The sequence below is a fragment of the Musca autumnalis genome, unplaced genomic scaffold, assembly GCF_047663935.1.
Source record: "Musca autumnalis isolate F117 unplaced genomic scaffold, ASM4766393v1 scaffold_1, whole genome shotgun sequence".
Classification (NCBI taxonomy): Eukaryota; Metazoa; Arthropoda; class Insecta; order Diptera; family Muscidae; genus Musca; species Musca autumnalis.
Window position 1 is genome coordinate 197,724,209 of NW_027411644.1, and position 26,257 is coordinate 197,750,465.

General features: G+C 37.1%; 2 protein-coding genes across 4 annotated transcripts in view; one reads left to right on the forward strand and one right to left on the reverse strand.

Annotated features, from left to right (window-relative positions):
• The window catches only part of ninaB (neither inactivation nor afterpotential B), a 45,244-nt gene extending 41,604 nt beyond the window's left edge, over positions 1–3,640 (forward strand). For both annotated transcript variants that reach the window (XM_073959768.1, XM_073959769.1), the window contains one exon: positions 3,213–3,640. In XM_073959768.1, the coding sequence (XP_073815869.1) occupies positions 3,213–3,488 (276 nt within the window). In that variant the 3' untranslated portion in view covers positions 3,489–3,640. The remainder of the gene's footprint in view (positions 1–3,212) is intronic.
• Positions 3,637–26,257, reverse strand: Adgf-D (Adenosine deaminase-related growth factor D). Of its 2 annotated transcripts, XM_073959772.1 has the most exons (9): positions 26,057–26,247; positions 25,803–25,844; positions 11,531–11,655; positions 11,108–11,468; positions 10,849–11,018; positions 10,557–10,738; positions 4,390–4,526; positions 3,860–4,217; positions 3,637–3,786 (listed from the first exon to the last, which is right to left on the reverse strand). In XM_073959772.1, the coding sequence occupies exons 1-9, from the start codon at positions 26,133–26,135 to the stop codon at positions 3,687–3,689; spliced, it is 1,554 nt and encodes a 517-aa protein (XP_073815873.1). In that variant the 5' UTR covers positions 26,136–26,247; the 3' UTR covers positions 3,637–3,686. The 2 variants fall into 2 exon arrangements, with proteins under 2 accessions (XP_073815873.1, XP_073815874.1); XM_073959773.1 differs by lacking the exon at positions 25,803–25,844 and having other exon boundaries at positions 26,057–26,257.

The window sequence follows — 26,257 nt, forward strand, 5'->3', positions numbered from 1 at the left end:
ATATGTTGTCTATATTTTTTAATTATTATATTTTTAAAAGGTTTTATTTAGCTCACCCCGTTTGTTTTATTTATTATTTATTCTTGGGTCAAATTTAGTAATTCAAATTTCACTCTCTTCCTGTCAACCGATTAATCTGAAATTTTGTATACACTTTGGATTTTGGTGACAATACAATTATGTTTATTCATTATCATTATAATGTTTATTCATTATCATCAAGATGGCGGCCGCTACAAAAAGGCGGATAACGTAGGGTTTATCAATCCCATCAATATGGGTATCAAATGAAAGGGCTCAACAAGCAGAATACAATATACTATCAAAAATTGAAATCCAAGATGGCGGCCGCTACAAAATGGCGGATAACGTAGGTTTTATCAATCCCATCAATATGGCTATCAAATGAAACGGCTCAAGAAGCAGAATACAATATACTATAAAAAATTGAAATCCAAGATGGCGGCCGCTACAAAATGGCGGATAACGTAGGTTTTATCAATCCCATCAATATGGGTATCAAATGAAAGGGCTCAACAAGCAGAATACAATATACTATCAAAAATTGAAATCCAAGATGGCGGCCGCTACAAAATGGCGGATAACGTAGGTTTTATCAATCCCATCAATATGGGTATCAAATGAAAGTGCTCAACCAGTAGAATACAATGTACTATATAAAATTAAAATCCAAGATGGTGGCCTCTACAAAATGGCGGATAACTTAGGTTTTATCAATCCCATCAACATGGGTATCAAATGAAAGGTCTCAACAAGTAGAATACAATTTACTATGCAAAATTTAAATCTAAGATGGCCGCCGCTACCAAATGGCTGATAACAATTTTTTATCAATCCCACCAATATGGGTATCAAATAAAAGGGCTTGACAAGAAGAATACAGTGCACTATACAGTACATCTTATACACCCGAAAGCCATACAGTTTCTACATAGCTAAGTACAATTACGGGACGGCTGAAAGAAGAATGTTGCCTTTAATACTATCATGGGCTTCTACAATACATAAAATGCAGGGCAGCACTGTGGATCACGCAGTCGTATACTTAGGTTCGAAACTGTGTGAAGAAGGTCAAGCCTACGTGGCTCTTAGTAGAGTAAGATCTTTGCAGGGACTACGTTTAGAGGAGTTGGACTGCAATAAACTAACGGGCAAGAAACCTTGCAATAATGAAGCACTAAATGAATTAAACAGAATGCGAAATAAAAACTAAAAACTAGAAAATAAAAATAGGTAAAAAAACTTTTTAAGTTAAACGGTTTTATGTTAAACATACATTGCAATGTTTAAGATAAATGTACTAAAAACCAAAAAATAATAAAATAGATACAGTCGCACAGTGGTTCCGTCCTTGGACAAAAATCGAAAAATTGATGGCGACAAATCTGATTGCGATTGAAATAAATATTCCCTAAACATATCAAATTTTTAACATCCAGCATTATTTTGTTAAATTTACATCGGTTATACGCCAAGTTAAGTCAAAGAAACTGTGATTTGTATGTGAGGCATTAAAAACGAAAAATACATCCGCAAAGCATCCGAAGGTTATGAGTAAAATTATAAAAAATTGGAGAGGTAAATGTGTAAGTTTCAAAATGAAACTTATAGGTAATGGCTTTGACAATGTTTTTGTGAAAAAACAAACTCATAATTCGTTTTCTAACTTCATTAAAAATAAATTCTTTATAAATGACTTTTTCTGCTATTTTTAATATAATTACTGTTAATTTGTGTTAAGTTTTACTAATGTTGTGAGCATTTGTGAATCTCGAAATTTTGTTTAAAATGCAGGGGAAAGTCTCTAGTTTACGATTAAATAAAGTCCAGCTGCCCCCATCTGCCACCCGCTAAGTTATTCCTCTTATACCTCGCCTGTAAAATCGTCAAAATTCCGAAAATCGGGAGGTACGTTTATATGGGAGCTATACCTAAACTTGGACCTATACTGAACATTTTTTACAAGGAGGTATATTGCTTACTCAGAACTCAAAATGCAAAAATACAGCCAAATCGGTTGGAAAATGTGGGTAAAATCGTCAAAATTTTGAAAATCGGGAGGTACGTATATATGAGGGCTATACCTAAACGTAGACCGATATTGACCATTTTTTGCACGGAGGTATTTGGTACACTCAGAACTCAAAATGCCGAATTACAGCCAAATCAGTTGGAAAATTCAGCTAAAATTGTCAAAATACCGAAAATCTGAGGGTACATTTATATGGGGGCTATACCTAAACGTAGACCTATATTGAATATTTTTTGCAAGGAGGTAGTTTATTCACTCAGAACTCAAAATGCAAAATAACATCAAAATCGGTTGGTAAGTTTGGCCAAAATCGTCAAAATACCAAACATCGGGCGGTACCTTTCTATGGGAGCTATACCCAAATATGAACCTACATCCACTAAAAATGGGTTTCTATCTTTTTGGCTTCTTATAAACCTACGTTTAAAATTTGGAGGCGGTAGCTCGATTAGAACTATTTTTGGCACTTTTTCCATACAAGTGGGACCACTGTGAGTCGTGGGAATTATAAACATATGCATAGACTAGACTAAAATAAAATAAAACCGTGGGGCACGTCAATTGTCTACAATCGTTGATTAAAATGGTTGTTTTGTAATGTTACACTATCATTAGGCAGTTGTTCAACCGACAACGATGGACGTGTGATAAGTAGGGCTAGAATGTGGAAACAAGCTAGCAAGCTCGATTATAAGCGAGTTTTAGGGTTTCATAGTGGTGAGCGAGTTGTACTTTGTCGATTAAAGACAAACTACGAGCAGTGAAACGCTTCCTGGCCAGGCAGCAGTGTGAATGTCCAACGATAAACTAGTTGAAACATCTCTTTTATTTACATGGAGTGTATAACTATTGGAATTTCCATGAGCAAGAAAATAGTAAGTAATTTCCTCAGCGTCTGCGGGCCAACTGCCTAACAACGAATTAAACGATTCTTCTATCGCACATTAAGTCGATAATTTGTAGACAATTGACGTGCCCCACGGTTTTATTTTAGTCTAGTCTATGCATATGTTTATAATTCCCACGACTGTATCTATTTTATTATTTTTTGGTTTTTAGTACATTTATCTTAAACATTGCAATGTATGTTTTTAACATAAAACCGTTTAACTTAAAAAGTTTTTTTACCTATTTTTATTCATTCCTTTTTTCTTTGCAGCTAATCAAAGTGGATGTCATTAATAAAACCTGCCTGACATGGTGTGAAGATAATTGCTATCCCAGTGAACCGATATTTGTGCCATCTCCGCAGGCTCGTGAAGAAGATGATGGTGTGATATTAGCCTCAATGGTTTGGGGTGGATTCAATGAGAACAAAGTGGGGCTGCTAGTGTTGTGTGCCAAAACATGGAATGAGTTGGGTCGTTGTGTATTCCACACCAATGGACCAGTACCGAAATGTCTGCATGGATGGTATGCCAAGGATATTGTGTAGAATGGAAGAACAATGTTGAAAGATAAGCTAAGTTAAAGATAAAGATAGTCAGTTTTTGATATTTTGAGAGAAAAACAAATTTGATAACTTTAAAATAAATGCCTTTCGCTTACCTCCTCTATTGCAATAAAAATAATTAAATAAATGATAAAGTTTCATGTTGTTTTATTGGAAATTTATATAACATCTGGCGCCTATCTAAAATTTCATATTAATAATGTTATAAATAAATTCTTCCCATTTCTTTTGGAAAATCCGATTCATTTTGCGTCGTTCCTCTGATGTTAAAATTGCATACCTGCAATAGGAATAAATTTGATATTTAAAAAAATATCTGCTCTCCGAAAACAATGAAAATTGAAGTCTCTTACTTTATTGAATTCAATGCCAATTGTTTAAGAAATCTCAAATCCGCTTCCGCCGGTGCAAATGCCATAAAAGCATAGTAGAAATCATAACTCAAACCTTTGGCATTCCACACCCCAGGATCATCCGATGATATAATGATGGGGAAATTTTCCGCAATCAAAAATGAGGCCGGATGATTTCTCAAATCCCAAATATAACCCAAAACTTGATTCGACAATGGATTCACTTCAATGGCAATGTTACGTTTCTTAATTGTAGACCATAGCTGTGGATGTTTGGGCAGTGCAAAGCCATGACCAATTCGTTTGGTATTCAGCAACAGGGCATCCATCATATTCCAATCGGCCTTGCCATACCAATCTGCGGTACAATGATTAAAATTAATAAAATGTGTTGGGGGTTATTCTGAACGTAAATTCACCGTGAGCTTTCTCACTTCCTCCTTTAAGTTGTAACGGCGGAAAGACCATACTCACGGTGAATTTTGGTTTAGAATAACACTCATTGACTTCTATTCGAAAGGAAATCTTACTTGTCTCTCCTGCGTGAAAGAAGAAATTGGCAGTGGGAGGTAAATCTGTTAATTCATTGGCAAATTTGTGTAAAGGATCTCCGGTATCCTCATTTCCAATTAAATCGAAACCGATAATGAAGTTTGGTTTGGCATTGCTGTAAAAAATAAAAAAGGGAAGATTTATGAATGAAATAACTTATAGAGGAAACGAAGGGAGTCTTTATAGAAGAGCTGAAGGCAGTCTTTATAGACGAGTTGCAGGGAGTTTTTATAAACGAGCTGAAGGGAATCTTTATAGATGAGCTATAGGGAGTCTTTATAGACGAGTTAAAGGGAGTTTTTACAGACGAGGTAAAGGGAGTCTTTATAGACGAGCTGAAGGGAGTCTTTATAGATGAGTTGTAGGGAGTCTTTATAGACGTTCTGAAAGGAGTCTTTATAGACGAACCAAAAGGAGGCTTTAGAGACAAGTTAAAGGGAGTCTTTATAGAAGAGCTGAAGGTAGTCTTTATAGACGAGCTGAAGGGAGTCTTAATAGACGAGCTGAAGGCAGTCTTTATAGACGAGCTGAAGGGAGCCTTTATAGACGAGCTGAGGGGAGTCTTAATAGACGAGCTGAGGGGAGTCTTTATAGATGAGCTGTAGGGAGTCTTTATAGACGAGCTAAAGTGAGTCTTCATAGACGAGCTGAAAGGAGTCTTTATAGAAGAGCTGAAGGGAGTCTTTATAGACGAACTGAAGGAAGGCTTTGTAGACGAGCTGAAGGAAGTCTTTATAAACGAGCTAAAGGGAGTCTTTATAGACGAGCTGAAGGAATATTTATAGACGAGCTGAAGGGAGTCTTTATAGAAGAGCTGAAGGGAGTATTTATAGACGAGCTGCAGGGAGTCTTTATAGACGAACTGAAGGGAGTCTTTATAAACGAGCTAAAGGGAGTCTTTATAGACGAGCTGAAGGAAGTATTTATAGACGAGCTGAAGGGAGTCTTTATAGACGAGCTAAAGGGAGTCTTTATAGACGAGCTGAAGGGAGTCTTTATAGAAGAGCTGAAGGGAGTATTTATAGACGAGCTGAAGGGAGTCTTTATAGACGAGCTGAAGGGAGCCTTTATAGACGAGCTGAAGGGAGTCTTTATACACGAGCTGAAGGGAGTCTTTGTAGACGAGCTGAAGGGAGTCTTTGTAGACGAGCTAAAAGGGAGTCTTTATAGATGAGCTGTAGGGAGTCTTTATAGACGATCTTAAGGGAGTCTTTATGGACGAACGAAAGGGAGGTTTTATAGACGAATTAAAGGGAGTCTTTATAGACAAGCTGAAGGGAGTCTTTATAGACGAGCTGAAGGGAGTCTTTCTAGACGAGCTGAAGGGAGTCTTTATAGACGAGCTGAACGGAGTCTTCATAGACGAGCTAAAGTGAGTCTTTATAGACGAGCTGAAGGGAGTCTTTATAGACGAGCTGAAGGGAGTCTTTATAGACGAGTTGAACAGAGTCTTTATAAACGAGCTGAAGGGAGTTTTTACAGACGAGCTAAAGGAGTCTTTATAGACGTTCTGAAGGGAGTCTTTATAGACGAACGAAAGGGTGGCTTTAGAGACAAGTTAAAGGGAGTCTTTATAGAAGAGCTGAAGGGAGTCTTTATAGACGAGCTGAAGGGAGTCTTTATAAACGAGCTAAAGGGAGTCTTTATAGACGAGCTGAAGGAAGTATTTATAGACGAGCTGAAGGGAGTCTTTATAGACGAGCTAAAGGGAGTCTTTATAGACGAGCTGAAGGGAGTCTTTATAGACGAGCTGAAGGGAGTCTTTATAGAAGAGCTGAAGGGAGTCTTTATAGAAGAGCTGAAGGGAGTATTTATAGACGAGCTGAAGGGAGTATTTATAGACGAGCTGAAGGGAGTCTTTATAGACGACCTGAAGGGAGTCTTTATAGACGAGCTGAAGGGAGTCTTTATAGACGAGCTGAAGGGAGTCTTTATAGACGAGCTGAAGGGAGTCTTTGTAGACGAGCTGAAGGGAGTCTTTGTAGACGAGCTGAAGGGAGTTTTTATAGACGAGCTAAAAGGGAGTCTTTATAGATGAGCTGTAGGGAGTCTTTATAGACGATCTTAAGGGAGTCTTTATGGACGAACGAAAGGGAGGTTTTATAGACGAATTAAAGGGAGTCTTTATAGACAGCTGAAGGGAGTCTTTATAGACGAGCTGAAGGGAGTCTTTATAGACGAGCTGAAGGGAGTCTTTATAGACGAGCTGAAGGGAGTCTTTATAGACGAGCTGAAGGGTGTCTTTATAGACGAGCTGAAGGGAGTCTTTATAGACGAGCTAAAGGTAGTCTTTATAGACTAGCTAAAGGGAGTCTTTATAGACGAGCTAAAGGGAGTCTTTATAGACGTGCTGAAGGGAGTCTTTATAGACGAGCTGAAGGGAGTATTTATAGACGAGTTGAAGGGAGTCTTTATAGACGAGCTGAAGGGAGTCTTTATAGACGAGCTGAAGGGAGTCTTTATAGACGAGCTGAAGGGAGTCTATATTGATGAGCTGAAGGGAGTCTTTATAGATGAGCTGTAGGGAGTCTTTATAGACGATCTTAAGGGGGTCTTTATGGACGAACGAAAGGGAGGTTTTATAGACGAATTAAAGGGAGTCTTTATAGACGAGCTGAAGGGAGTCTTTCTAGACGAGCTGAAGGGAGTCTTTATAGACGAGCTGAACGGAGTCTTCATAGACGAGCTAAAGTGAGTCTTCATAGACGAGCTGAAAGGAGGTTTTATAGACGAGCTGAAGGGAGTCTTTATAGACGAGCTGAAGGGAGTCTTTATAGACGAGCTGAAGGGAGTCTTTAAAGACGAGGAAGGGAGTCTTTATAGACGAGCTGAAGGGTGTCTTTATAGACGAGCTGAAGGGTGTCTTTATAGAAGAGCTGAAGAAAGTCTTTATAGACGAGCTAAAGGGAGTCTTTATAGAAGAGCTGAAGGGAGTCTTTATAGACGAGTTGAAGGGAGTCTTTATAGACGAGTTGAAGGGAGTCTTTATAAACGAGCTGAAGGGAGTCTTTATAGACGAGCTGAAGGGAGTCTTTATAGACGAGCTGAAGGGAGTCTTTATAGACGAGCTGAAGGGAGTCTTTATAGACGAGCTGAAGGGAGTCTATATTGATGAGCTGAAGGGAGTCTTTATAGATGAGCTGTTCGTAGTCTTTATTGACGAGTTGAAAGGAAATTTTATAAACGAGCTGAAGGGAATCTTTATATATGAGCTGTAGGGAGTCTTTTTAGACGACCTGAAGGGAGTCTTTATAGACGAGTTGAAAGGAGTTTTTACAGACGAGCTAAAGGGAGCCTTTATAGATGAGCTGTAGGGAGTCATTATAGGCGAGCTAGAGGGAGTCTTTATAGACGAGCTGAAGGGAGTCTTTATAGACGAGCTGAAGGTAGTCTTTATAGACGAGCTGAGGGTAGTCTTTATAGACGAAAACTACTCTGGTTTGTTGTGGTAGCTGACGCTCCTCAGCTGCGATAGTGGGGGGATGTTCTCCCAGGAACGCATTCACATGATAGTTGTTTGTGACATCTGCGACTGTATCCGTGTGAATGTCATTGCAATCTGCTTGATAGACTTGTTGATCAAGGAGTTCTCTCTTGTAACATAGGACCTCTCCTCCTAGATCATGAAGATCCCTCCTGAGATGCCTGTGGTTGGGAGGGTCCTATCCACCATATGGTGATTAGGATGGCTCTCACGGTAACACCCGAGAAAGTACTGCAACGAAAGCACGCCATTGTGTTGATGTACCGGACGAAACTTTGTCTCCTCATGTAGAGGGTCCACTGAAAACATGATGAGGCACCCTGTTGCAGTTCTCACGGCGGCATTCTGACAGGTTTGAATATTTTTCCATCTAGTTGCACTTATATTCGGAGACAATACTGGCGCCGCATAGCTTACCACAGTCCAACCTATCGCGTTATACGTGGTCAACAAAGTTTCTTTTTTTTGCACCACAAGTGCTTGAGGACCTTGTTCCTACATCTCAGCATGCCGTGCGTTCGACATGAATATGCTGTCCATGTGGTCAAAAAAGTGGACGGATATCTATTTCTAACGCTGGGGAGGACTAAAGCTTCAAAAGTCTTTGCTATGGGCGACAAAAGCGAAATCGATCTGTACGATTCACCTTTGCTGGCATCTTTGCCTGACTTCAGTAGCGGTGCCGTCCTGTCCATTTTGTAAACGTCGGGAACTTTAGTAAGATATGCTACTCCCGACACATCCAGCTGTTTCAGCATTACCGTGGAAATTCCAACGCTTTAGACGACTTAGCGTTCCTTATGACATTCGCAACACCATCCATTGTAAATTGTGGTGGTTCATCCTTAGCAGGACGGGATCTACTGCGACGTAGTACTATTCTCTTTGCACTGTCTCTCTCGGGGTGCTTGACAAACTGACGACCACAATTCACTTATACCCGCTCCAATGTTGCAACTCTTCAGATAATTTATGCACTTATTCCGTTTTAGCTCAACAACTAATCTGTAACTTCCAGTGAGCTCCCTGACTCTGGGGTCACTGGGTTTGGCACGATGCAGCTCATTAAACTCATTTGCAAATCCCATTGCCTCTGCTGGGAAATTTGATCTCACTTTGGGTATTCGACCAACATGAATACGGCGAGCGTCTGTAGCAGTGATGATGTCTCGGAACGTCCGTTCTGCTAACCGAACATCAGAAGGTTTGGGCAGATCTCTGAAGCGGTGATTAGTAAACTTTTTGAAACTTGGCCAATTAGCTTTCCCATGATTCACGAAAGTTCAGCGTTCAGAGGTGGTGAAATCCGGCGGTCTGCTGATGGTGACAATTATAGGGCCGATCATCTTCCCATCTCCAAGAAAAATTACGGGTTTCCAGGTGACTTCATTTGTCAGACCAGGTGACACGATGGTTTGGCGAAATGTGACACTCTAAGCTAATTCTGGTACAGACATCCTCATTGACTGTGGAAAACATAGAGCTATCAATCTGCTCAGACAGCACTATACCTCTGGGATCGTTTCTGAGTACGGAATGCCACAACTCATGATGAGCATTAAATTCCCCCAAGACCACGCGGTTATGACCTTCCAAAAGCTGGCTATTATCAATTTATCGGTGTATATGTTCAGCAACTCTACCTCGGCAACTCCACACCTGACTGATACCCCCATACATTCCATGTACGGTTCAAGCGAGATAAGTCTGTATTGTACAGCAATATGGTTTCGGGTCAATCCGATACGAAAGAACCCGCTGCCGTGTGATTGAAGTTGCACTTATTGTTGAGCACGGTTTCCTGTACCGCCGCGATATTCATTTTCTTTGGACTTGTGAAGTCCACTATTTCCTCGATTTTACCTCGGAGGCCATTGCAATAATGATACATTTTCAGCGATATGAACAACAACGGCTAGTGTTAATTGCTGCGTGTGCTGTTGCTGTGGGGAATCGCATAATCTGACGACGACGATTCACTGGGGATTGTGTTCACGCAGCATGCAGCAACATTGTACCTGTCGTAGCCCCTCGCATGGACAAAACCAGAACACTCCCGATATCTATTGCATCTCACCGAAGCTTGGATTTGGTTGAAGATGCGGATGTGACAAACCGAGCACAAATATATTGGTCCTGGGTTTTCTCCGCCCCAGCAGGTATTCCGGGATATGCCCTCAACACAGAAAAACGATACTATGTGTATTCCGAGGTGGCAGCCGCTGGCCGGTGATCCGCTGATGTAGCGTTGTTCCAGGTCAATCCGGTATCGTAGAACCCGCAGCCGTGGGATAGAACTGAAACTATTCTCCAACTAAAGCTAGGTTATATATAACTAAAGCTAGGTTATATAAAAGAGTCCAAGGAACTGACGGGAAGTCTCTATGGACTGAGGGGCCTCTCTACACGACGAGCTGAAGTTAATATTGGTAGACGAACTGAAGGCAGTTTCTCTAGACGACATTAAGAAAGTTTCCGTATATGAGCTTAAGAGAGTCTCTATATACCAACTGGAGGTAATCTCTATAGTCGAGAATGTGGCAATCTTTATAGAAGACACATGGTATCCATGCGTTTTAACAGTCTCCCAAGAAGGGAGTTTGTTTATCCCTGAGTAGAATTCGAGAAATATTTATTCAATATGTATTTTCCAATACTTACTGCAACTGTTTGAAGGTCATTATTCGCTGGCCAATTTCATCAACTGTACCCTTATTCCGTTTGGCATAAATTACCTTCAAGCCCATGAAGTCGGGATGTTTTACTTTAAAACTTTCGACTATTTTTTCCAATTCTGTGGCCACCTCGAGGGAATTGAATGTTCGATTATTTTCTCCGTATAGCTGTGGAGATGAGACAAATATAAATAGGCATTTAATATAAAAATCTAACTTTACCATGACAATAAATCAATCTATTGAAAAATGTATACGTTTCTAACCTACATTCTTACCGGTGACAGCGATGCTCGTATTTCGGCATAAATAATATTATCCTCACACAGCTCTTCCAGCAAACGTTTATGATAATTACAAAATGCCGGTTGATATTTGAACATTTGATCCATGGTAACGAAAATGTTCTCAAAACGTTTCCACAGCTTACGGGTGTCGGTGATTTGGGCTACAATAAAGAAAACAACAACGAGCCACCATTAAATACAAATATAACAACAACATGAATATGTATATACGTCATCATCACAATCTTACATTCCGGATGCATTGTATACATGTTGATATGCTTCTCTAAACGTTTTTCATAGACTCGCTTATCCTCGGCATTGACACGTTCCAAGCACACATTCGTTATCTCACTATGGCACTGGGCTTGATCATAGGTGAAGATCAGTAGGCCACTCACATCTCGACATGTGTATAAATTATATAAATTGGTTAAATTACCAATTACCCATTTCGATGTAACCATGCCTTTGTTGTGGCCATGCAGCAGGGCTCCTTTTGGCATTTTCTGTATAATGCGAAATACTTCACTTTGCCGCAAAAATTGTTTGCCTTGGAAGAAATGCATTGCTGGTGGATATTTGGTGGGATCTTTTAGACCTTCGATTATCTGTAAAGGGAAGATGAAATAAAGCTTTAAATTAATGAAAAATGAAAATGGAGAGAAATTACCTCCTCCCGTTTCGCATTCATTAAGATACTATTCGCCTTCTCTTCAGCCGATGATAGCCAAACATTACCGCCCAATGAAGCTGATCGTTCGGCTTCCATAATTTTTTGACGTAAAGCATCATAAGCTGGAAATAATTGTTAATACAATTAATCGTTATGTTAAGAAATCTTCGAATATTGACCTTGCTGGGAGGAAATTGCTTTTTTCTTTGTCAAGTTTCACTATTACAATGTTTAATGTAGCAAAAAGAGGGTATAACAGGTACATGAGAATTTGCAAACAAGTTACTTTTTCCTGAAGTTTTGGATATCTTCACTACCAGTTATCAAGTCCTTAGAATATTTCGCAAAAACTGGACAGGCCACTAGCTAACTATTAGAAGAAACTGCCACAAGAGCCGAATAGCCCATTACAAAATAATGTAAACAACGGTTGGACAATAAATAAAGGACCATTTCTTCAAATTAGTTAAAAACAATTAAAAGAGGGCTATAGTCGGACGGGGCCGACCATGTGATACCCTACACAAGTTCCCTGGTCACTAGTTTTCCGCGTAATTTATTTATATGATTGCGAAGTCTCCCTTGTTCCTTCGGGGATGTTGGGGAAATATACTTATGTATGTATGATTGCGACACGTTATATATTATTTTCATTAATGGACAGATGGACCATTTTGTATATGTACATTAGAGTGGTTTTAAAAAATCCATGTCAAATTTTTTTATGCCGCACCCCCCTAAAGGTTTTAGTTTGTTAGATTTTAAGATTGCCCAAGTTTGAGCACAATCGAAATATGTTAACACATGCCACTGGGGCCTCAAAGTTTCCATGGGCTCTGGGGCAAACGCCCCTCCCCCCCTAGATCCTTCAAAAAATTTTGAAAAATTATACTGTTATATAAAAATGGAAAAAAGCATCTGCAAAGTTCTGATGTACGAATATCTTTCGAATAAGCTATATTTTTTTAAAAGCGGTTAACAAATGGTTAAGTTATAGTTAATGAAGTGTAAAAAACGCATGAAATACTAAATGCTTTTCCTCGTGCTCTAGTCTGTTTAGAAGATACCTAACAGTATAATTTATTTTTTATTTTATAATATTTAATTTGTTATTTGTGAGTAAACTTTCGAAAATTGGAAAAACCAATAAATTCGGTTGAAAAATATATGAGATATGCCATTTTTATACCCTTCACCATAGTATGGAGGGTATATCAAGTTGGTTTTTTTGCAACGCATTTAAATACGTATTTGGAACCCTATAAAGTATACATATTTTTGATCAGGATAAAATTCTGAGTCGATAAAGTCATGTTAGTCAGTCTGTCGAAATCAAGATACAGTTTAATTTTTAAGATAGAGCTTTATAATTTGGTACAGAAGTTTTTACTATATCGGTCCAAACTTAGTTTAAGCTCGAAGAAGGCCATATCGGTCCACATCTTAATAATTTGTGATGTCAAAATGTGTTGCGGCAGTTTCAAATAGATATTTTGGTTTATTCATTGAAAACGGTTTTATTCAAGAACGCATAGATGAAATTCTTTAAGGTATGTCTGGACGATCTATGTCTCGTAGAAATATTGCGATTTGCAAAGTATGAACCAGAGTTGTCGTGCGAGCCATTTTGGCGAAAAGTTTTTAATGTTTATGGGGGAGATGGAGTGGACCGATATGGCTCATCTTCGACCTAAGTTTGTACAAACTATTACGAAGACCAAATTTTGTTATTGTGCGTCTAGCCAGCCAGGAGATGGCTAAAACGACTCCAAATTGTCCGAAACAGATTTCGTCCAAACATAATTGGGGTCTAAAATAATTATGTCGACAAGGCACATTTTGATCATATGAAAATTAATATAACCTCGATAGCCTAAAGGCTGAGGGTATAAAAATACCATAACAAAGCGTGGACCTACGTTCGCAATTATGAGGAGACTATTGGCTTTTCGGTGATACATTTTTGACCAACTTGAACTTAAAATGCAAAATTGCAGGCAATTTAGGCCGAAATTTTTGGTAATAACTTCCAAATACCTTAAGCCTAAATTCAAAATCAAAGCAAATATAGATGTAGATAAAAGTTTGATAATAACTGAAATCCAGCGGTACCGTTATATGGGGGCTTTACCCATGTCCATAATTTTTGGTGCAGATTTGATCACCCTAAATGCCAAATAATAGCTAATTCGATCTTTCCAAAACTTCAGTGTTCTATCTTAATTTGTGTGTATGATCAATTTTACAATAGTATGGAGTGTATACAATTCTAGACCTTAGCCCATTTCGTCCCGAGACAATTTTTTTTATTTATTTTTTAAAAAAAAAACCTTTTTTATGTTGTAACTTAATACATTTTTAGTCTCCTTTGGGGCTACTAAACTTCCCTCCAGAAATTTGTCTGCACTGGTCCATGTTTTAAAAGCCTCAGTAGAACGGTATCTTCCGATTTTAAGGGGTTTTCAGGATTTTAGCCGTACAGAAATTGCTGAAATTTAGTGTTTAGTGTTCTATGGGGCTATAATAACTTTTCCTCCTAATTTGTCAGTACATTTCCCGAAATGATTTTCGATCCCATAGGATATTAGCTTATGCTACACATTTTTTTAATTTTTGAATAAAATTTTAAAATTTTTTAAATGTTTCGAAAAATATGTAAAGTATTTGGAGGAAGTATTACAGAAAATTATTTAAATACATGTATACTTATTGCCCACTAATGAACACGTTAGGCTTTTTGAGAAATTTTCCGCATAGTTGTTAAGTTTTAAGGTGTTGTTTAAACGTTTATTCCTAATTTTAGGCTGACTGCAAGTGTTACTGAGTTGAGAACAAGATGTTTATTTGAATTTGTTGAACATTTGTTGCATATTATGTCCAATACTTTGGCTTATAAACAACATCTAGAAAAACATTCTTGCTATCTTTTGTTTTTGAACTTTTGATAAGAGCAATTCAACAATAAGAGATAAAATAGTTGCTTAATTTTGTGGTTTTAAATGTTTGTATATAGTTTCTAACACGTTTTTGTAATGAACTATTTTGAACATAATAACAATTACAAATTCTTTATTATGTTTGAAATTTGCAAAAAAAAACTACATCAACCATTTTTATACCCTACACCACTATGTGGGGAGGGTATTATAAGTTGGTTTTGGCCAAAAAGTTTGTAACGCATCGAAATAATGGTCGTAGACCCATACTTATATATACCAAAATGAATGTCTCGACGAGCTGAGTCGATCTGGCTATGTGTGTCCGTCCGTCAGTCCGTCCGTCCGTCCGTCTGTCCGTCTGTCCATCTAAACCTTGTAATCACGCTACAGGTCGCAATTTTGATCGAATCGTCACGAAATTTTAGATGTTGATGAGGGTCCCGGAGGTGAAGAAGCCTATTTTGGTAATGGTCGGACAATATTTAGGGGTCGGAATGGGCAAAAAACTTATTTGCGGAAAAAGTCAACGTTTTATTTCAAAGCGAATATCTCCGTATCTATAAGGGGTATATTAAAGGCAAAGCCTGCTAATGAAAGCAGAAAATATCACCTTTACAGCGATGTATGGTAAGTTGTCGTAGGTGGTCAAACAACGAAGATATCGCAATAGTCGCTTATAGAACCCAACTTTTCATTTATTCGATTTTAATTCTAATGACGAATAACACAGCTTTTGTTGGATACTTTCCAAAAACAAAACCTGGCTATGAAAGTAGAAATTCCTGTCTTTACAATGATGCAAAGTAGGTTAGCGTAGGTGGCCAAATAACGGAGATATCACGATAGTCGGTAATACATCCCATTTTTCCACTTTTAAAGAAATCACGCTACAGGTCGTAATTTTGATCGGATCGTCACCACATTTTGGGTGTTGATGGGGGTCCCGCAGGGGAAAACGCCTATTAATTTTGGTGATGGTCGGATAATATTTAGGGTTCGAAATGGGCAAATAACTTTTTTGGAGAAAAAGACAATGTTTTTTTCAAACCGAATATCTCAGCTTTTAAAGGGGGTATGCCAAAAGCAAAACCTGCTAATTAAAGTAGAAAATATCGCCTTTGCAACGATGTATAGTAGGTGGTCAAACAACGAAGATATCGCAATAGCCGCTAATAGAACACAACTTTTCATTTTTGCGATTGTAATAATAATGACGAATATGACAGCTTTGGTTGGGGACCTTCCAAAAACAAAATCTGACGATGAAAGTAGAAAATCCCATCTTTACAATGATGCAAAGTAGGTTGGCGTAGGTGGCCAAATAACAGAGATATCGCAATAGTCGTTAATACATCCCATTTTTCCATTTCTTTGTAATCACGCTACAGGTCGCAATTTTGATCGGATCGTCTCGAAATTTTGGGGGTTAATGGGAGTCCTACATAGGAAAAAGCCTATTGATTTTGGTGATGGTCGGATAATATTCAGGGGTCGGAACGGGCAAACAACTTATTTCGAGAAAAAGTCAACGTTTTATTTCAAAGCGAATATCTCCGCTTCTATAAGGGGTATATCAGAAGCAAAACCTGCTGATGAATGTGGAAAATATCGCCTTTGCAACGATGTAGGTTGTCGTAGGTGGTAAAACAATGAAGATATCGCAATAGTCGCTTTTACAACACAACTTCTCATTTTTGCGATTTTAATAATAATTGCTATTCGTCATTATCGCAGCATTGGTTGGGGACCTTCCAAAAGCAAAGTCCGACTATGAAAGTAGAAAATCCCATCTTTACAGTGATGTAAAGCATGTTGGCGTATGTGGCCAAATAACGGAGATATAGCAATAGTCGGTAATATGTCCTATTTTTTAATTTTTTGTAATCACGCTACACGTCGTAATTTTGATTGGATCGTCACGAAATTTTGGGTGTTAATGGGGGTCCCACGGAGGAATAAACCTATTGATTTTGGTAATGGTCGGATATTATTCTGGGGTCGGAATGTGCTGGTTGATGGTTGACATACATCCCACTTTTCTATTTTTTTATTTGAGTTATTCTGACGATGCACTTAAACGCGTTTCAATAAAATTGACCTGTATTAATGAAGACATTCAGAGCAAAGGCGCTAAGCTATCCCAATTTTAACATTTTGAACTTTTACCAGTCAAAAGCTTATGCACAGGGGAACTGGTGTAGGGCATCACATAGTCGGCCCCGACCCGACTATAGCCTTGGCTCACTTGTTATGATATAATTCTGTTCCACCGCAGTGTCGCCCGTTGAGATTATTTGAAACTGGTCTCTTGCTACAAATAAGTAAATGCCTATTGTACAAAAAAAGGATTTTTCTGTCGTATTTTTCAGGGTGATTATGAATGAGTTTTCTCACGGGGAGTTGATATTCATAATTGGGCTGTTTATGTTTGTTTCGACCTTTCGAATGACAATATAATAAAGATTATTGAGGTTAAAGTTTATATTTTATTTATTGCATATTATTTCCAATATTTTGAAATTACATTGAATTGAATTGTATTTTGGGACGTACTTTCAATGGATACACATTTCTAGAAATGTTCCTTTTTCCTTCTTCGGCAAAGGACTTTGTGACGACAAACGAAATCAAACAAGTGAGCAAAGGCTATAGTCGGGACGGGGCCGACCGGGGCCCCTGTGCATAAGCTTTTCACTGGTAAACATTTCTTTTAGGGAATATAATCCGACTACCACCAAACATAATATGCCTCTTTCGTATGCTTCTTTCGTGACTATCCGATCAAAATTACGACCTGTAGCGTCATTAAAAGGTTTATATGGACAGACAGACGGACGGACGCACACATAGCCAGATCGACTCAGCTCGTCGAGACATTCATTTTGGTATATAGAAGTATGGGTCTACGACCATTATTTCGATGCGTTACAAACATTTGGCCAAAACCAACTTATAATACCCTCCCCACATAGTGGTGTAGGGTATAAAAAAACTGGTCGGAAAAAGATTCTTCTTCGTCAAAATCTCAACAATTATCAGTCGGCTTTGCGGACAGGAATATACCCTGAGCCTGTGTGAACTGATACATTCATCTATGGAGAGATTAAATAGCGGCTTCATAACCAAAATCCTTTAACCCGAAGCTATGTATTAGGAGATTTTCAGAATTGTGTAGCCATTTGCGGACGTATGAACTTGCCAACAAAATACAGATTTTATCATTGATCACAAGTGTTGCGAAGAAAGTACCTGAAGAAATGGACCGGGCCAACATAGTTTATTTTGGAAGTAGATATTATTTTGGAGGTCATTCCTTTCAAAAGATATTGCGCCCACCAGTCATTTCAGTTCTTCACCAATGCGGTTCATTTTCGAGCTAAAACTACATATGTTTGGATAAAATATTACTTAATCCAAAATTTGGTCCAAATCTGTTGCTCCATTTAAGAAAAATCGCACATACCGCTTATCTAAAATTCTTGAAATTTGAGGGAAAATGCCAGAAATATGGCGATAAACAAAGTTTGGACCAATGTAGTATCCGGTTCGAAAGTTGTTGTGCACACATGGTAGGTGCCGTATGTATTCTTTACAGCTTTCGGTCCATTTTCTCTGGTAGTATGGTCTTGCCCCAGAAAAAACTTGTACTGTAGTAATAGAGGGCCCGAGAACGCTTGTTGCAAAAATGCAATGCGTTTATTTATTTCATATTTTTACTTATAACTAAATTATTAGCATAAAGGAAGTGAAACCATATTTACCCGGATGGACGAACATATATAAGTGGACTTCAAATTTTCTGAAACACATTTCTTCCTAATACTCTTTGCCCTTAAAACCATTATTTCGATGAGCCACATTTTGACTAAATGCTAAGAGTATAAAAAATGTAGATTGGGGAAAATTGTGTTTATGGATTTGTATACATGTATAGACCTTGGATTGGCACCAGATTTTCATTTTAAAAGAATTCAAGACTGGTCGCCAGATTTTTCCTAGTTCCTGATCAACTTATGAGAAGATCCACGATAGGAAACCAAAATTTCTATAAGAGAAGCCCGACGATTGTCCCGCGGTTGGGTGCTAGAATTTCATCATGGATAGATAGACTCACTATTGCTCAGCACTAATTCTCTATCAAGAAAACCACTATCAGCCTTCAGAAATTCTTTGCGATAAGATCTACGATTGGACACCAGAATATACTTAGGGAAATAACTACAATTGGCTTCTTTATGACAATAAAAACGATTGAATTTCCGAAATTGACCATATTCTGACACGGCAGGGTGATAAAAGACAAAAAAGAAGACACGTGTCTCGGCGTTTTTCCTTTACATATTTATATAACTGCTAAATATACCTGTAAATATAAAAAATACTACTGGATAACGTCATGATATCAGAAAGTTCCCTCTGCATAAATAATTCTCTACTAATCTCATTTTCCTTCCATAAATTACTCAATAAAATTGGAGTGGAAAGTTAAAGCCGTGATTTTGAACTTTTGTGAAGTAGGAAACAAAGGATTGTATACTCCTTATTTTGGTCTTACCGAAGTGATATCACTGAATTACATAACATTCACTGTAGTTGTGAGTTATTTGATAATTGATACGCCCAAAATATATGCGATGATTAATGTGATTAATGTTTATTAGCTAATGATTAATGTTTATCAGCTAACTAATGAAAACTCTTCGATTTTCCTAAATTTTTTTTGTATTAAACTACGATTAATTACAAAAATGTTAAGTCCTATTTTTTTTAAATTTGTCAATACAATTTTTTCCTTTTTACTAGTGTGAAACATTTGTAATTTTGCCAAAAAATAAAAAAACATTATTAAAATTTGTTTTAATTTTTTATTTTAGGAATTTAAAACAGCTTCATTTATCGATTTTAAAATGGATTAGCAATTATTGTACCAACATTGCATATCTCTTATACAAATCTTTTTCTTATTTTAATAATCTTCTGAAGAAAATATCACTTTATCATTTGGTAGATTGTTCGGTTCGGATGTCCATTCATATAATTCCCGAGCTGTAGTTACTTGATCATAAATTTCGTTTATTGTCCGGGCTGATATAATAATTACTAATCCATTCTCAAAATCGAAAAATTAAAAAGTTTTTGAGATTTAATAAAAATTTAAGATTTGATATAAATACCTAAATACCCAGCCAGCATTTTTTGACATTTTTAATCAAATTTGAGTCTTCTTTTATCCGACTGCGCAATAAAAAAGTTGGAATTTCAGCGCATTTTCTGGTCATAAAATACTCTCTTGTCGGGGAAAAGAAGTAACTTCGGGCGACTCTTCTAAATAAATCACATATGAGTCTTCCGCTGCATTAGTTTAGAGTCATTTTCGACCATTTTCTGGTGATAAATAGAGTCTTTTTCGGGTCGTATTTTAATCATATATTGGTGATTTGTTGATTAATTTGGGACTCTTTTTCTAGCCTTTTTTGAATCATGTTTATAATCATTTATGAGTCTTTAGTGAGTCATTTCTGAGTCTTTTTATCAGACGAAAAAAATTAAAACAATTTTCTTTTTTTATTCTTCTTTGTTTCTTTCCTTTGTTTTGTTTTCTTTTCTGCTTTGTTATGAGTTTTAATTATCTCTTAGCAGCAAAAATATAGGACATCAAATACTACTTTTTTAAGGTGTCCGATTTCATTCAGAATTCCTCATATGAAGAAAGGAAACTAATTATTCAATTCTATTTCATTACTTGGCCCGCCCGTCAGCATTTATGCTAGACTTTCATACGGGCAAAATGTGCTTCATGGAAATAATGGTTTTAGACCCCAAGTATGTTTGGACGAAATCCATTTCAGACAATGCACGATGGGGCCAATGGCAGGTTTTCGAGGCAAAAAGTCAATTTTTGAAGTGAACAATTTGAAAAAAATAATAACGAATTTCGATTGCCAACACTCTGAATCACTAAAAATAAAAAAATAAATCAATCTGGTAACATCACATAGCGATATACTGATCTGGCAATGGTGACATATTTTCTTATGCATCATTTTCCGACATTCATTATAAATAAGTAGTGGAAGCATTTTAGGCGCCAACAAGAACATTTCAACATTTTTATATTTCTTAAACATGGAAAGCTCTTCAATGGGTATGTAAAATAAGATAGTGTTAACAAATAATAAAAATGTTATGTGTGGTATATGTATTTTTGAGTTAAGATGTTATGTCTTTTTTGGAGTATTTTGCTTTATTATCCATGTGTTCTCTGGAGTATAACTTTTGAGATCTAGGTAGATCTAGGATATTATATATATGTGGTGAAGGTATTAATGTGTACTATCATTTTGTGAAAAAATTAGCTGCGCCTATCTGCGCCTTTTCATAAAAATCTGATTTCAGATGTCGTAAAACTTAAAAATATGGACATTTTTATGTTTTGGTTGGCGAATAATCGGAAACCCATTAATGTTACCAATTGGATTTCGGAAAAATTTAATAGACGTATATAATAATAATAATATATAATTTCAAAGATATCGCAAACTTTGGCTTTTGTGGCGGAATCTTAGCCGATTTTTACTAAATTTGGAACCTTTTTTTATTAACTTATAACAAAGCACAGACAAAACCATGAAATTTGAACATATGTATATAGGGGAGGTATTTCTATATCTGAACCGATTTCAATATAACTTGACAAACTTATTTGTAGTCCGAATTCCGTAACATTTTCCAAATGTTATTGTAATTTGATGGAATTTGCATGCTTGGTCAATCATTTTCCTGAAATCGGGCGAACATATATATGGGAGCTATATCCAATTCTGAACCGATTTCAATATGATTTGCCAAAAATGTTTCTAGACCAAAATCCGTCACACATTTCAAATTTCATCAAGATTGGACATACATAGCGGGATTGGTGCACCAAATACCTAAAATCGGGCGAAAATATATATGGGAGCAATATCAAAATCTGAACCGATTTCAATATAACTTGGCAAACTTATTTGTAGTCCTAATTCCGTGGTATTTTCCAAATCGCATAAAAATTGGGCAGAATTTGCGTGTTTGGTCCATCAATTGCTTGAAATCGGGCGAACATATATACGGCAGCTATATGTATATATAAACCGATATGAACCAAATTTGGCATATTAGTTTCTAAGCCCATTATAAACATCTGTTCAAAATTTGGAAGGTCTAGCTTGCCCCAGTGATTTGTTGCCTCGCAAACATGTCATTGGCCCCATCGTGCAATGTCTGTCTGTCTGGCTGGTGCGCACTATAAATCTAGAACGGATTAACCGATTTAATCCAAAATTTGGCTTTCGTAATATTTTGTCCAAACTTAATTTAATTTCGAAGATGGGCCATATTGGGACACTCCCTCGAGTAACTCCCCCACAAGAGTTCAAAATTGTTCGTTAAAATTATGCACACGATAACTCTCGAAGAGGCTAACAGATTTTGTTCATACTTTACACATCGTATTATTTATACCAGACATAAAGTTCCAATATGGATTATATCGGTTCACTCCTTTGGGGTACCTCCCACACAAAATTTTGGAAAAGTGCAGTTTCAGGCCTCCTCTCGAATCCTTTTGATTTTTGTTGTAGCAACTTCTATTTGCTGCCCCCACTACAGGTTATTTTCAGGGACAAGTCAATACTTCGTGAGAAAATGACCTGAAAGCTATAAAATCCAGCTGGCACCATGTGTTGTGAATGAAGCGCGCGGTAAATCTATAAAGCTGAAAACACATCCAACGTTTGGGTAAAGTTTTGTGTCGTTTTCCACTGTTGGGCTTGATGCCGAAAAATTCAAGTTAATTTAAAATATATGCCGGCAAACAGATCAACGCTGGACTTTGGTGTCGGCATCGCCCTGTTGTTGTTTTTTTCTCAACGCCCAACACAAAACTTTACTCAAACGTTGGATGTGTTTTCAGCTTAACGGATAAACCGACTTGATCCAAAATTTGGCAATAGTAATATTTTGCCCAAATTTAAATCAAGTTCTAAAATGGGCCTTATCGATCCACTCCTTTGGGTACCTACCCCACAATAGTTCACAACTTTTCGCTAAAATGGTGCAATCGATAACTCTCGAAAGCAGAAACCGATTTGTTTAATAATTTGGGCATCGTAACATTTCTACGAGACATAGATCAGGTTAGAATATGGACTATATATGTCAACTCCTTCGGATACCTCCCACACCAAATTTGGGAAACGGATCAACCGATTCGGTCCAAACTTTGGATCTCGAAATATTTCGTCCAAACTTAGATTATGTGGGCCCTATCGGTAAGTTCCTTAAGGTGCACAAATGAGCAACATTTTGGTTTAAGTGGAGTTAAGGGTCTGGGTCTGTCCTTTGGACATTGTTACCGAAAGTACTTCTAGTAGCCACCGTGGTGCAATGGTTAGCACGTCCGCCTTGCACTCAGAAGTTCTGCGGTTCGAATCCCAGGCCGAGCAACATCAAATTTACAACGGTGGCAAAATTCCCCCTCAGTAATGCTGGCGACATTTCCTGAGTATTTCAGCCATGAAAACTTCTCTAAAAGCGGTGTCGTAAAATACGCCGTTCGGACTCGGCGATAAAAAGTAGGTCCCATATCATTGAGCCAATATGAATCGGCGTGCACTCATTGATATGAGAGAAGTCTCCCTTGTCCCTTCGGGGATGTTGTGGGAACATATGTATGTATGTATGTACTCCTAGTAGCTCTGTTTAAAGCGATGGTCCTATCGAGACGAAACCACACTTCCAAAATGGAAACCTAATTCATATCTGTGTCGGCAAAATATAAAAAATACTTGCATTGATATTTTGTAATGTCTGTTCCAGAACCTACAAGAATAAAAACAAGTAAGAACGGCGTTAAGTTCGGCCGGGCCGAACTTGTTATACCCTCCACCATAAGTTGTATTGAAGTAAAATGGAATAATTAGTTTCCTTTCGTGTATGAAGAAGACTTAATACTAAATTTCAGCAATTTCGGCAAAACAATGTGTGGCACCGTTCTATAGGGGCTATTTCAAAACGTCGATCTATACAGACAAATTTCTGACGAAAAGTTTTTAGACTCAAAGAATACTAAATACCAAATTACCTATATTTCGGTAAGAGAATGTGGCTAAAACATCGGTAAAAGATGTGGACCTATACTGATAATACTCTCCTGGAATATTTTATAACTCTTGGAAGACTAAATAACGAATTTCAGCCACTTCGGTGTGATATTGGCGTCACAATCTTCAGTATTACGAAAATCGGGAGGTACCGTTCTAAAGGGTCTATATCGAAACGTACACCTATACCGACGAATTTTAGTCGGAAATGGGGCAATATGAAAGCGTGGACCTGTACAGACAAATTTCTGGCGAACAGTTTTATATCACATTGAAGACTGAAATTTGGTATTTTTCAGCCATTTTGGTGGAATATTGAAGCCACAACCTTCAAAATACGGAAAATCGGGAGGTATATTTCCATGGGGGCTAAATGAACTCGTTGACCTATACCGACAAATTAAAAGGGGAAGTTTGAGTACCCCCAACGAAGTCTAAATACCAAATTTCAGCCATTTCGGTGGAATATTGAGGCCACAACGTTCAAAATACCGAAAATCGGGAGGTACCGTTCTATGGGGGCTATATGAAGGCGTGGACCGATACCGACAAATTTCTGGAGGAAAGTTTTATACCACCAACGTAGAATAAGTACCAAATTTCAGCCATTTCGGTGTGATAATGAAGCCAAAACCTTCAAAATACCGAAAATCGGGAGGTAACTTTCTATGGGGGCTATATGCAAGCGTGGACCGATACCGACAAAATTCTGGGGGAAAGTTTTATACCCCTAAAGAAGACTACGTACCAAATTTCAGCCATTTTGGTAAGATACTGAAGCTAAAACCTTAAAAATACCGAAAATCGGGAGGTACCTTTCTATGGGGGTTATATCAAAACGTGGACCGATATATCCCATTTTCAATACCAACCATCCTGCAAGAAATAAAAACTTCTGTACCAAATATTGACTCTCTATCTTTAAAATTGCGAGCTGTATCTTGATTACAATCAATAATATATATGTATACTTTATAAGGTCTCCGACGAACATTTCGATGTGTTACAAACGGAATGACAAATTTAATTATACCCTCCATATGGTGGAGGGTATAAAAATTACTACGATAACAATTTTCCGTTTATGATATCGAAGAAAATAGTAAAAATTAGTAGAATCTTGCAGTTCTGGAACGGACCAAATATTACGGGATGACTTTATGATCATGGTAGAACAAATACAAGGTAAAGTTAATACTACAACAAATACAACTCGAACAACAACCACAAAGGAATTTGTTTTTGTTTGTAAACCTTAGTGTCAACGTAAATGTAAACAAAACAAGGAAATGTCTATAAATTATTGGAATTTAAAAAACTAATATTTTTTCACATTTGATTGAATATTTTGGAAAACATGAATGAAAACTCGTTAGATTTTCAATTTGAATGTTTCCATATCATTCCACTAAATGCATCATTTCTCGCAGAAAGTAGAATACTTGCAAAAATGTTTCGGGTCGCTGGTAATTCATTGAAAAAAGAGAAGATGTTTCAATCATTTGCTTTTGAAAACAAAAAAGCACATGTTTATTAGGGCTTAATTCTTTTCAAGTTTAACAAAATACCACACATATTAACAAATATTGTACCGCCTCTATAAGCGATGTTTTAGTGTGCGGCATGTCGTTCGGACCTGGAGGAGGTTACATGTCAATGATATGAAGCCGTCTTTATGGGAAATAGTTTTTTTTTCTGATGAATAAATTTGTTCTTCAAAAATATATATCCCTAATATACATCGAACATAGAAATAAATACATAAAATGTCGAATGGAATTTGACACTAACACTACAACCCAGTTCAGTCAGCTGGGTATTGCTGCTACCTTTTCTTGTTCTACCATGCTTTATGATAGAACTTTGGGTTACTTATTTGAATGTCACATTCAGTTTTTGCTTTATTACCAAAAACATAATTTTTTCTGATATACGATTTGTTTTGCTAGGATATCTATCACTTAACTCAGACGAAATCACATTGTTAGTATTTTTCGCTTAATTATAATTAATTCAAATTAATTTGGCAAATTTATGTTCACTTTGGGAAAGGATAACCGATATCTCCTTTTTTATATCACTTTTAATGAAATCATATTTGACTATGTTCATTGAATTATAATAACTTTTCAAAATGATTTCTTTATGTCATTGAACATTCATTATTCACAAGGATATTTTGCTGCGCACCTGTTGGTAAATTATCATAGATCACTCTAATTGTAAAGTTGGCTAATGCAGCAAAAAATATAAAAACGAAACAGTCCATAAATAAGAAAGAGCAAATCATTATTTATTTTTTTATTTTTGCGCTTTTCATGTTTCCTTTTGTTCAATCCAATTTATTTCTTTTCTTTTTATTGATGCAAAATTTTCCTTTTCCGATTTGAAACAAATTTGTGGCTTTTCATTTTCATTTATTTAGTTGTTGTTGTTGCACTCACACATTTCCATTGAATGGACATATTTATGGAACACAATCGCGGTCAAGAGAATAAGAAGGAGTTTAAGATAAATTTCCATTGTAGTCCTATTTGGGAACTTTTTTTTGTTTTTTTCCTTCGTTTATTTAAAAAATAATTTCCGTTACAAGACCAGACGAGTTGTTTTACGTTCCACAGATGCACTGCTACTGAATTCAATGC

What these genes read in the sequence shown, in the direction of transcription:
- Adgf-D (XM_073959772.1), bottom strand. Translation starts at nt 26,135, where the DNA reads ATGGAAATTTATCTTAAACTCCTTCTTATTCTCTTGACCGCGATTGTG. An exon ending in TGAATGCGAAACGGGAGGAG is followed by an intron (nt 11,469 to 11,530) that starts GTAATTTCTCTC and finishes TTCCCTTTACAG; the next exon opens with ATAATCGAAGGTCTAAAAGA. An exon ending in GTATACAATGCATCCGGAAT is followed by an intron (nt 11,019 to 11,107) that starts GTAAGATTGTGA and finishes TCTTTATTGTAG; the next exon opens with CCCAAATCACCGACACCCGT.